The 11,675-nt window shown below is 46.4% G+C and overlaps 2 protein-coding genes across 3 annotated transcripts; one reads left to right on the top strand and one right to left on the bottom strand.

The window, feature by feature from the left end:
- The first annotated feature begins 4 nt into the window (after positions 1-4).
- On the top strand, positions 5-4,003 carry rps18 (ribosomal protein S18). The gene is made up of 6 exons (XM_005945472.3): positions 5-131; positions 827-925; positions 1,040-1,126; positions 2,779-2,880; positions 3,037-3,128; positions 3,881-4,003. Exons 1-6 carry the CDS (start codon positions 129-131, stop codon positions 3,954-3,956), a joined length of 459 nt encoding a protein of 152 aa, XP_005945534.1. The 5' UTR covers positions 5-128; the 3' UTR covers positions 3,957-4,003.
- A 543-nt stretch (positions 4,004-4,546) lies between these two features.
- Positions 4,547-10,293, bottom strand: LOC102308772 (E3 ubiquitin-protein ligase RING2-A). 2 transcript variants are annotated; one of them, XM_014341111.2, is made up of 7 exons: positions 10,013-10,293; positions 8,904-9,009; positions 8,516-8,676; positions 8,014-8,238; positions 7,399-7,719; positions 6,871-7,129; positions 4,547-6,296 (listed from the first exon to the last, which is right to left on the bottom strand). In XM_014341111.2, exons 2-7 carry the CDS (start codon positions 8,979-8,981, stop codon positions 6,138-6,140), a joined length of 1,203 nt encoding a protein of 400 aa, XP_014196597.1. In that variant the 5' UTR covers positions 8,982-9,009; positions 10,013-10,293; the 3' UTR covers positions 4,547-6,137. The 2 variants fall into 2 exon arrangements, with proteins under 2 accessions (XP_014196597.1, XP_005945551.1); XM_005945489.3 differs by having other exon boundaries at positions 8,023-8,238; positions 10,013-10,292.
- Between the last annotated feature and the right edge of the window lie 1,382 nt (positions 10,294-11,675).

The raw sequence follows: 11,675 nt of genomic DNA, 5'->3' as shown, positions 1-11,675 counted from the left end.
TTCTTTTGAACACAGTTTTATTTCCAGTCGGACGACTCGATAGTGACGGACCAACTTCCGTTCCCCGAAGGGGTCAAACTCTCGCGAGAGGCTTGCGGCTTCCTCTTCGCACGGAACCTGCTTCCAAGATGGTGAGTGTCTTTTCTGTCGGACTGAAATGTCTCAGAAATCCGCGATCATCCAACTTTAGTCGCGCTTGTTTGTCACATTTATACATCCGATAAATCCTCCACAGCCTACTTGAGTGGGCTGGTGCGGAATTTTCAGTTTATTGCTGGTAATTTGACGTTTTAGCGCAGTTTGCTGTGGGATGTGAGTGGAGCTGTGTCGACGAGCGCCAACAGTTAACTTCGTTTTTCCCTCCCGGTTATAAAGCGTCCACATGCCCGGCGTCTGCTGCTGGCACTAGTAGCTGTGGATGGAGACTCTGTGCTGCTTAAAACTTTAAGAAGCAGTCATAGTTCGAGGCGGTTACCCCTCAGAGCTAACAGGCTTTAGCCTCGCCAAGCATGTTGGTGGACCCTGGCCGGGAGCTGGAAGTACTCTGATGTAAATACACAGTATTTAAAATAGTCGAAGTACTGCTGGGATGTTTTTGAACAAAGCTGAAGCTGTTCAGAGCCTCAGCAGTCGATCTGTTTGGGCTAACGGGACTGAACTAAGAGAAATCCTCATGAACCTCTAGCACACTGTGCAAATATATAGGTTAACATATAAAGATACATACAGTGTGAAGCTTGTAAACATGTATGTGTATTACTGCATGATCTTTGCAGAAACTACATGTTGCTGTGTGTGACTCACTTTGTTTCCCTCTGCGTCTCAGTCTCTGGTCATCCCTGAGAAGTTCCAGCACATTCTTCGTGTCCTGAACACGAACATTGATGGCAGGAGGAAGATCGCCTTCGCCATCACTGCCATCAAGGTGAGCTCCTCCCTGAGACTGTGCCGCTTGTTAAAACTGTTTTTCATCATCACATCAGTTGCGCTGTGTTTTTTGTTATTGTCGGCGTGTTGTTAACACTTTGTCTCTTCTCAGGGTGTTGGCAGACGTTACGCTCATGTTGTCCTGAGGAAAGCCGACATCGACCTGAACAAGAGGGCTGGAGAGCTGACTGAGGAGGAGGTGAGGATTGTTCAGAGCTTTGAATGAAAACGGCGACTTGTGATGCTTTTGTGTTGTCAGGAGATTTTGTCACTGGAGCTTTAGTGGTGGTTCTGAATCTGTGCAACAAGTATCACGAGTATTGATTTGTGAAGCGTTTGGAGGGTCTGCCCTCTGCAGGCCGCTCTCTGAGGCTATAGAAATATTTCAATCGTCCTCAGAGCAGCGTCTTGTTTTATTGCATGAAGGCAAAGAGACGGCACTTTGTTCTGTGACGAACGGTACTCACAAGTCGGAGGAATAAGTGTGGCTACCAGCAGCAGGTTAACGTTGGCACTAGAGCAGGGCGATATGACCAAAAATATTTATCACCATATACATTTGAAAATTCGCGGTAACAATATAACTGACGATATAATTGACACTAGACAAAATACTTTACAACTCCACAACTTTATTAGTGCAAAAAAACCCCCAAAAACCCATCAGTGTATTTTCACTTAAACAAGCAGCTGTTTTTTATCTGCATTAAAGTTATATAAAAATTTAACAGTGCAAATGCAAATTCCTCGCTGACAGTTTAACCAAAAGGCATTTCCAGTGGAAACTGGCCGACATATCCTCAGCATAACCATGTATAATATCCACAAAACTTAAAAAGAGGTTATACACACACAATACGGTAACATTATGTTGAAGCACAGTACGTATCACTCCGCGAGGCTCCGCCTACGATAGCCGTAATGCTCCGACAATCCATCAAGCGGTGCGGCTTCGTAGCTCAGCAAAGTCGTACTGAAACATTTGACAGATTTTCGAGCGCCGTGCACATAAAATCGTTTCGAGGTCAGTAAACACAACCAGAGTTCATACATAAGGCACACGGGATTATAAGGGGCTCTGTCGACTTTCAGAAAAATCAAAGGATTGATTTTAAGTGCGCCGTATTTTCCAAACAACACGGTAATAACGACGGCCCGCTAGCATGCGCTACCAAAAATAGTGCTTTGTTGTGTATCTGACTAAGTAACCAGTTCCACACCAGTGAAGCTGCAGCATTTTTACAAACCAGCTTCAGGTTCATCCGTTTCATCAACGATCCGCTTTCGCTCTTCTCGTTCTGCGTCGCCGCCATGTGCGTATGTAAACAAAGGCACTGCGCATGCGCGTTTCACCCATATTCTATCGCGGTATTTCATTTTCTTATCGTTGCCCAACATTACACCGGTGTTACCGTGAACGGTATGATATAGCCCCGCCCTAGTTGGCACACCTGTGCAGAAGGTGGTCACACCGTGCATATGAGTGTGTATCTGCCACTGCAGTGCTCCAGTTTTTACACATTTAGACAAACTAGGGGGTAAAGAAGCGCCTCGCGTCTCAAAGGGGTGCAGAGTGACGTAATCATCAAAGACATCATTGGTTTAGCTGAGGCTGCTCGGTGGACTTTTCTGTCTGCAGAGCATTTTGCTTCACATCAGGATCAAAATACTTTATTGATTCCTAGATGAAGTTTGTCCTGACTTTGACGTAAGGCAGCAGATGTTTCCTCGGGCGTCACATTGTAGGCAGACGGCGTCAGTCTCCCAGACGTAAATGCTTCATTAGATCCTTTCCTGTCGATCACCATATTCAGTTTCCTTGCGTAGTAACCGGAGCTGCTTGGTTGTCAGGTCGAGCGTGTGGTGACCATCATGCAGAATCCTCGCCAGTACAAAATCCCAGACTGGTTCCTCAACAGGCAGAAGGACGTGAAGGACGGCAAATACAGCCAGGTGGGTGATCGCAGCTGCTGCTTTGTCTTCCATTCTTCAAGAATCTAAATGATAAAGTCAATTTTTGGCTCAAACCTGAACGAGGTTCACACCAAAGTATTTGATTGGACGAGCTAGTTCGAGGCACCTCGTGACCATCCCTGTGTCTGATTTCAGGTCCTCGCCAACAGCCTGGATAACAAGTTGAGAGAAGATCTGGAGAGGCTGAAGAAGATCAGGGCTCACCGTGGTCTCAGGCACTTCTGGGGGTAAGAGCTCGGTCCTTGTATTCATTCACACTGCTGTGAGAAGGCTCTGCATCGACGCGTCCTCCGTTTACCCGAGTCTGCACACATCTGTGAGCGGGACACGTCCTGCAGAGTTCAGAGACTTCATGAACGTTTGTGTCACACTTGAGTAAACAAGGCGTCTGCAGAGTGAGCCTGTCCTGAAAAACTTGAACTGTGAGCTCAGAAACGCTGGTGCCGCCTCTGCGTGCGTCCACACTAACAGGCTAAAGTCGTGTGACTGTAGAGCACAGATGCAGCGACTTCTGCACCAACGGTCTAAAAAAAAAAAAAATGCTTTTTTTACCCAATTTTTGTTTCTAAAAACAATGAGAGCCACATATGAAGACATTCGTTTTTAATTTTGATAAAACGGAGGCAGTTTAATGTCCTCGTAGGTGGCCCTTGTGGAGCAAAATTTGGTATTTTGGTCTAGACAACCCAAAACGTGACGTCCAGATATGTGGATGCCGGGTCCTAGGAGGTTAATAATGGGCTCAAACATTGTGATGCATGTTGTCCTGCTGATTTACAGACCAGTTAAACATCCTGTTTATGTTCCTGAAGCAGATGTTTGAGTTTCCTGATGGTGGAGAGGTTATAAGTTTGTCTAAGCTGAAGCACGTTTCCAACGTGGAGCAGTCGGTCTGATAAAAGCCTTTAAAAACAAATCAAACATGTTGTTCAGTCCTTTGTTACAGACGTCCTAACCTGGTTTGTCTCTCTCCCTGCAGTCTGCGTGTGCGCGGCCAGCACACCAAGACCACCGGCCGTCGTGGTCGCACCGTCGGCGTGTCCAAGAAGAAGTAAACTGCCCCGCTTCCCTTTGTTTCAATAAAACACCACAGTTCACAAAATGTTCTCGTCCCCTGTGCTGCTTTACTTCTCTCACCAACACACCGCTGGGAGCTCCTTGGTGATTTATTTTGAAGGGACGTGGCGTCTCGGTGGACCTCGGTGAAGCAGTATTAATGTTCATGTTGTATTTAAATGTTGCACTGCACAGCTGAACATGTTCTGCAGGATTTCAAACAGGAATCTGATATTTGAGGCTGTTAGTACAGATGGAGCTGCTCAGCAGGGGGAATGGATCAGGAGTAAAAGGCCCAGTGACACGGACACGAGTGCTCTGAGTACACTGAATACATCTGCACTTCAGACAAAACTTATTTCCCTGCTTTGCCTCAGAGGCAGGTTCAGAGCAGCAGCCTTCATTGTACAGAATGAAACCAGGATAGAGAAGCCCGTTAGAACAGCTGAGCTTTAGTCGATACCCTGTAGTGATGCACAGGTGGATGCGCCGCTGTGCAGACCTTTGTTTTGTCTAATATTTTGAGCCCAGGCGGGTTGGTTACACTTGGATACGATTAAGTTGAAGACACAAAAACAGAAGCTGGAGATCGAGTCCAACAGTTTATTGTGCTGCATTGATGACAGGAGGAAAGACAGTATCACACATCAGAGATGAAATATTGCTTCATTCTAATATAGAGACATCCCACAGAAACTGAGATGTGGGGAAATGATATGGCTGCAGGAGGTTTAAAGTGCGTAGGAAGTGAAGCAAAGGCTTGAAGCAGCAGGACCCGAGCGGGCTCATGAAAAATGCTTTTTCATGCCAGTGTTTGAAACGTGTTGCTGCACAGCTGCATCTGTAGACAACGTAAACATTCAAGACTAGCAAAATATGGGCTTTTAAACGTCTGTGTACAACTTTTTATTAAGGAAATGTTTCAGAAAACTGCTGCTGCCTCATCTCTGCACTCAAAAGCGCCGCTGCTATAACAGCAGGGAGAATAAAGTCCATCCTGATCGCTACGATAACCTCGAGCAACAGGTTCCACTGAGTGTGCCCGCTAAATGAGGAGCTGCTTGTTTTTAGTGCAGAGCTGTCCCACAGCGCTAAAGCCTGAAGACGCTATGAAGATTTCAGAGATGAAACCGGCCGACGAGTCGCTGCAACGGTTTTTAATTCACCAGTTTGTAGAAGAGAAGATTAACTAGAAGCCTTTTCGAAGCCTCGGAGCTCTTCTAGAGAAAGGGGCAAATGTTTAATTATCATTTGTCTGATTTCATTTGGTAAATCCACCATCACGGAGGACCATCGAGCAGCAGTCCACTGTGACGTCTCGAGGGTCAGTGCCGTGAAAATAAAGCTACCAGCCCAGCGACCTTTTTCTGACACGACTACACAGCTCGACACGACCGGCTTCCACCGACAAATCTAAAAAACAGAATAAATTAAAACAGCCGGGGGTGCATGAGAAGATGAGCTTTATACTTTCACCTGGTCTCAAAAGCAGAGTGGGAGTGGGGTGGAGGCGACACTGAGAAAAACACAAGTTTGATCCCAAAGTTGGTCTTCTATTTAAAAAAAGAAGCTTCTGACAGATAAACCCTGAACATTTCCATCTGGAAACACTTTCACAAAATTGACTCCAAAAATATTTAAGACTTATTTTTCCCACTGAAAATGGGCGTCCATAAAGACGGCTCTCTTTTAAACTAGTTTATCAGATTTTGTAGTTTCCAAAGTTCTGTTTTGGTCATTTCTGCAAAAAGAAAATAAAATGCATTTTTTAAATAGCCACATTTTGAATTGGTGCTTTTATTTTGGCACCGCAGACATGTAGCTATGAGGAAGCTGCTGCAGCTGCTCACTGACACGTCGCGTCTGCATGTTAGAGAAGCATGGAGAACATCTGGCTTTGTCCAGCACACACGACTGACTTGAAAGCATCAAAAACAGCTGGACTCCAGCAGCTGCTGCTTTAGTTTCACTCTGTAGACTCTCAGATCAGTTTGTCTGCTGCGAAATCAGCTCACATGTTACAGCCAGTTCAGTGAGGAGATGAAGAGATCCCCATTAATAACAGTAAACTAGGAAAAACATGACGCAGGTTTTCTGTGAAACTGTGGCAGCTGAACTAACTTATCATAAAAAACAGAAGAGAAATTGAAGAGCCACGTTGGAGAGTCCACCGCTCCCCCTCAGGCCTCCCTCTGTGGGGTAGGAGGCTGCTGCTGCTGGGGCTGCTGCTGCTGGGGCTGCTGCTGCTCTTTGGTGGGGGCGTAGTACAGCTCCAGAGGCTTCCTGACCTTCCAGTACTTCTCGTTCACCAACTCCAGAGTCAGCGAGCCGTTTAGGGTCTGAGAGGAAGGACGAGCATAAAGGTCAGATCACAAAAAAGCTTCTAATGGAATCGATCAGTCCAGATTTCCTCCATCGTACAACAAAAATCACACCAGGAACCAGCCTGACTGCACTACGCAAAGACTTGCCCACTTTCTGTCCTGGGTTTTCACAATAAAAGCCCTAGACACTCACTGTAATACAATCCCAAACAAAAAAGCTGTAAAATAAAAGTTTTCCAATAAAAACTGTTTCGTCTCACTCCCATTTGTTGTTGTTGCATCTTGAAGCTCTACTTGGAACCTCGTTAAGATCCAAACATGCAAAATTGGATTTGTTGCCATTTTTGAAGTGGTCTTAAACTTTTGCTTACCAGAGGTGAACACTGAATGAACGAGCCGCAGTTTCTGGGACGCAAATTTGAAATGAGAAGACTTCAAACTTCCCACTGATTTATATGTATTTTTTTAATCTAAGGCATCTTTTCAAGGAGCGAACGTGCACATCAGTCTGTAAAGATAAACTCATCCATGAACACAGAAGGTTAATGCAGCTTGAATAAAACGGGACTCGTGTTCAGCCGTCACTCACAGAGAACTGGCCTCCCCTCGTCAGGATGTAGATGGTGTACTGCTTCTCGCTGACGTTGCTCAGACTCGTCCCCTCGCCGCTTCCTGCCATCCCTCCGTTTTCACCTCCCCCGCCCTCGGCTCGCGCCTCTTCTCGTTCTGCCTCCTCTCGCCCTCGGTCCTCGGGTTCATTCTCGGGCCGTCGGTCCTCCAGAGCGATGCGCAGTGCGAGGTACTTGGACAGATGGTCCACCGTAGCGTTAGCTGTTGTCTTCACATATCTGACAAGGGAAAGGCAGATGATGGCGATGTGCTCTACCTCTGACAAATTAAACGTTTTCTGAATTGTCTGGCCACTCGGGGACAGGCTCACCACTTCACACATGTTCGTTCTTATTCACACATTTTTACTGATTTCTAGTCATTTCCCAGGTTTTAGCTGTTTTTGGTCTCTGCCATCTCCCGGAGAGCAGTTTATTCGAGCACCTGACTAAATGATTCACATTTTCAGTATAAAATGTTTGTTCAGCTACTTCAGAAAAGGTCTAACCTCGTCTGGTTGTAGTCCTGGGCGTGGACCAGCTGTGGGTGTGGTCTAAACACCAGCTCGATCTCGGAGGACAGCCCCTCTTTGTGGCGTCTCAGCGGGGGAGTCGGGCTCCCGCTGTCCACCTCGGGTCCCGAGCCATCATCCGATGGACGTGGCCGCTTGCGGCTCGGCCCGGCCTCCGGAGGGGTATGACCACAGGGGTGTGGCGTGTGTGAGGGGGCGGAGTCGTGGGAGAGGTGTGAACGGGAGTCCCCATTGTCCTCCCCACCACTGTAGGTGGTGTTATCACTCTCCTGAGTGGGCTTCTTCACTCGGTGATTCCTGCAGCCCCAAGGTAAACACATACAACAGTAATTATCATTCAGAGGGGAGGGGCTTAAACTTACAGGGTGTGGTCAGTTGTCATAACAGCAGCGGTGTTATTAAGTCAGGAACAGCAAGAAAAGGAGGAGCTGGGGAGAGGGTGGGTTGCAAAGCGGCATGCAGGCTAAAGAAGCGCAGCATCTGTCGGGAGTACGGCTCTGTATCCCGCCTGAATGCTACGCCGTATTCAGGAGGATCCGCGGCGCTCTCTCGAGCGCAGAAGCGTGAAATCATAGAACTGATCCGTGTCACCTCTCGGACCTGTAGCGGGCCTGCTGCCGGAGCCCCTCCTCGATGCTGGAGCTCAGCGCCTCCTTGTTGTGCAGCCGGTTGAGTCGCTCGAGGACGCGGCGTTGGTGGGCTTCATACTCGTCGCGACTTGGGTAGATCTTCGAGATCAGCGCGTCGAAGTTTGAGTCTCTGCGCAGCGAACGTCTAGAAACCAGCTTCTTCCTGCAGGTCGGACACTCCTTGTTCCTGCACAGGAAAAAACGGCCTGAAGCTTCGTAATCACTGAATAATCGGCTTTTGCGGAAATGTGCCACATTTAAAATCAGTCAGTGAACACATTCAGCTACACAAACGTTACCGCGACGCATTTGTTCTCGTTAGGGACAGCGGCAGCATTTCCACCGCAGAAAACAACCCATCAAAAGTCCCTTAAAAATTTATCTCCGAATTATTTATAATTGGCCAAAACAAGCTGTGTGAACACGGCGATCGTGAATCAGGTACACTGGCAGCTCGCGCTCACCCAGATCGCAGCGCGGTGACGATGCAGTCTGAGCAGAAGCGGTGCAGACACTCTTTGGTGGTCATGGTGTTCTTCAGCATGTCCAGACAGATGGGACACATGAGCTCGCTGTGCAGAGAGCGAGGAGACACGGCTACCTCCGTCCCGTCCACGATGGCCTCCTGAACATACCAAACGTGTGAGAACATTTGCGGTTCTTCATTTCTGCTACATCACAGTTGGGCCTTTTAGCCGAGCTGTTTATTTTCTATTCCCTCTGCTCTGGCAATGGGAACAAAGCTTACAAACTCATTTACCCTTCAGCAAACTTCACAAATAATTTCCTCACAGTTTCCTAAGACACTGCCTCTATTTTGCAGCGAGCTGCTGGGCACACAGACAGCTTTACCTGAGGGCTCCTGTGCAGCTCGTACAGACTCAGCTCCCAGGTCTTACTGGGAGCCTGGATGTTTACCGGAGCTGCCATGGCTGCGCTCCCCCCCAATCAATCCTCACTGAGAGACAGGAGAGAAAACACAATCAGATGTTCTCGTCATGTGTCAAAATAATTAACGTTTTTACAGACTCAAAATAAAAACACAAAGAAATCCACATGAAGACATACATATATAATTATTTTAAGAGCAATACCTCCACATGCTGGGCTGGCAGAATAACTCAACCTGTTTTAAATGTATGAACTCGTACAGCAACAAACATTTGAATTCAGTCTCATCAGTCATCAGGAGCATATCCACCTCACATGTGCTGTACAGGCTGAGTGGCTGCAGTTGCAGCTGAAGCATTCAAATCTACCCACAAACATGTTGAAAGATGCAATGCCAGCAATGTGGACTGTCAAGACTAAAACCAGTCACTGAGCAAAGACACAGTTTCATGTAGTTGAATGGTTTATTGGAAAGAAGGAAAAACACTGAAAGTTACAAGTGTATTGTGCACGAAACAAACTCAAACGTGGCGACAGAGCCGTGCAGATGTGTGTCACGAGTTAATCTCGCTGTATAATAAACAAAAATGATCCCTGCTAAATCCGGATCCGTTTCCGGTGCAGCCTGCCGGGTCTCTTCACTACAAAGCTTTTTTCTGCAGAATGATGTGCAACATTTGATGTGTGAGAAGAATAACGGCTTTGATTCGGTGTGGCCGTGATCTTGCAGTTATTCACGCTTGCATGTGTAAACATCTCGGCTTTCTTCGCATGTTCTCAGCTTTTTGGATTTCTTCAGTTTTTAAATGATTACAAAGGCACCGGATTTATTCTGAAAACAAAACCATGTAACTTCACAGCAGCCCCGCGGTCTCTGCTGAGAACCACAGCTTATTTTTAGTTCCCACAAGAGGAACTCACCAACAGCTGCCAGCCTTCAAACTTCCTGCAGGGACCGAACACTCCAAAGTTTGCGAACTTTGACTCAGTTTTGCGGATTTAACAGCCAAACGCTTTACATCCGTCGACGCGCACTGAAAAGGACGAAAAAGAGGGAAGAAGAAACTCACCTGACGTTTAAGTGACGGCAGCTGGCACCGCTGCACAGACACGGAGCCACTAGACCGCTACGAACAGCGCGCAGCGGGGCTCGGCTTCCCGCCACAGTCTTTACGATGTCGGCGGAGGGGTCTTACGTTGTCACGGAGCCTCGGTACAGAACTACAGCGGCCAAAAATATCAGGAACGAAACATTTTTCGACAGTCATTAGCTACCTAACATTAGCCGCGGCCATTTTTTTCCCTTCTTCTTCTGCGGCTCCCGGTAAAGCTGCACACCGCTTTGCGGCGGTAGTGCCCCAAACGGCAGGTTTGCGTATTGCAGCGCAGCCCCAATCCCAGACTCGGCAACCACACAGGTTTTATGTGTTTTAAAACACAAACAACTTAAACTAAAAATAATAACAAATCAAACATACCATACTGGTGGGATTTTAAGAGAACTTTATTTTAAAGGTGCAGCAATAACTGAAACTGAATCACAAAAGAAGAACACGGGAAAATGACCACCAAAGTGCTAAAAGCGACTTCTTCCACCTTTTACACCTTCAGTGGTGTAAAAGGTGACAAGTGACAGGTCTGCAGTGAAATTCAGAATTCATTTAAACTGATGAATTTTGAATTAATAAATTAAATTAAGCCCAGTGTGGCCTAGCTTCAATCTCTTGTCCAAACTCGTACTTGTCCCGAACTCGAAAATATTGAGGAGGAAAACAAAATAACACTGGTCCCGAAGAGTCTGGTCAAACAATTTTATTGAACACATGCGCGGGGAGATGGATACTGCACACAATCAGCATAGATCTCCACCCAAAAAGCAATTGCTTTTATAATGTCAGGGTTTGACAAGGTTTCCAAGAACATTATTTGCATCTTAAGAACATTTTTTGCATTTTTTACAGACAATGGTCAATTTTAAGAGATAAGTGCAGACACCGAAGTTCCCCTCCCTAGCATCTTCATCCATATATGGCGATGAATCCAGGCCCTGAAGATCCCCAGGGTCTTCTTTTTGACACATCTTCTGTCACCTGTTACTAAGCAAACTCAAATGCCACAGGTTGCTGAATAGTTTCAGGCCTGTTTCTAGATTATATGGACTATATGTGTTTTGTAAGCGTGTATGCAGTTTTAACCTTCTATAGCTCCAAGTCACTTACACAATAGATCGTCCACACACGGGTGATCACACCCACAAACTACACCCTTTTTGGCTCCTACCTCAAAGCACACTGTGTTCTGTTGATCTTATGTGCTGCACAATAATGTTTAATATTTAGTATTTACTGTCATATTCCCATATATCATTGTGATGTTGTTTATTCTATTACTCTTGTTCTCTTCTGCTTGTTTTCTTTTTTCTTTCTCAGCAGGTGATCCAGGTGATTGATATATGCATTTTTTTCTCTGCCCATTCTGTTGGTTTTTGTCTTTTGCCCTTCTCCCCCGTCCCTCTTCTCAGCTGTTTCTCTTTCCCTCTTTCTTTCCCCTTCTTTCCCCCAGTCAAGTCTGTCCCGTATTCAGTAAGTGAAAATAAAATAAACAATAAAAGGTGAATCAAATGGACCATTACGGCAAGGCTGGGATGGTCAATTTGGTAAAGTAAATCCGTTGGGCATCTTTCTTTGCCTTTAGACAACAATTCTGATGGCAAAAGAGCCAAACGGGACAGGC

The sequence above is a fragment of the Haplochromis burtoni genome, unplaced genomic scaffold (assembly GCF_018398535.1).
Source record: "Haplochromis burtoni strain Fernald_Lab_line unplaced genomic scaffold, NCSU_Asbu1 Contig_394, whole genome shotgun sequence".
Taxonomy (NCBI): Eukaryota; Metazoa; Chordata; class Actinopteri; order Cichliformes; family Cichlidae; genus Haplochromis; species Haplochromis burtoni.
The sequence above is the reverse complement of the archived record's forward strand: the minus strand, read 5'-3'. Positions and strand labels throughout refer to the sequence as shown.

Excerpts from the sequence above, each read along its gene's own strand:
- rps18 (XM_005945472.3), top strand. Across the intron at positions 1,127-2,778 it reads GAGAGCTGACTGAGGAGGAG|GTCGAGCGTGTGGTGACCAT; the intron begins GTGAGGATTGTT and ends CTTGGTTGTCAG. Across the intron at positions 2,881-3,036 it reads AGGACGGCAAATACAGCCAG|GTCCTCGCCAACAGCCTGGA; the intron begins GTGGGTGATCGC and ends GTCTGATTTCAG.
- LOC102308772 (XM_014341111.2), bottom strand. The coding sequence starts at position 8,981 with ATGGCAGCTCCGGTAAACATCCAGGCTCCCAGTAAGACCTGGGAGCTG. Across the intron at positions 7,720-8,013 it reads GCCCGCTACAGGTCCGAGAG|GAATCACCGAGTGAAGAAGC; the intron begins GTGACACGGATC and ends TTGGGGCTGCAG. Across the intron at positions 6,297-6,870 it reads CGAGGGGAGGCCAGTTCTCT|ACCCTAAACGGCTCGCTGAC; the intron begins GTGAGTGACGGC and ends CCTTCCTCTCAG.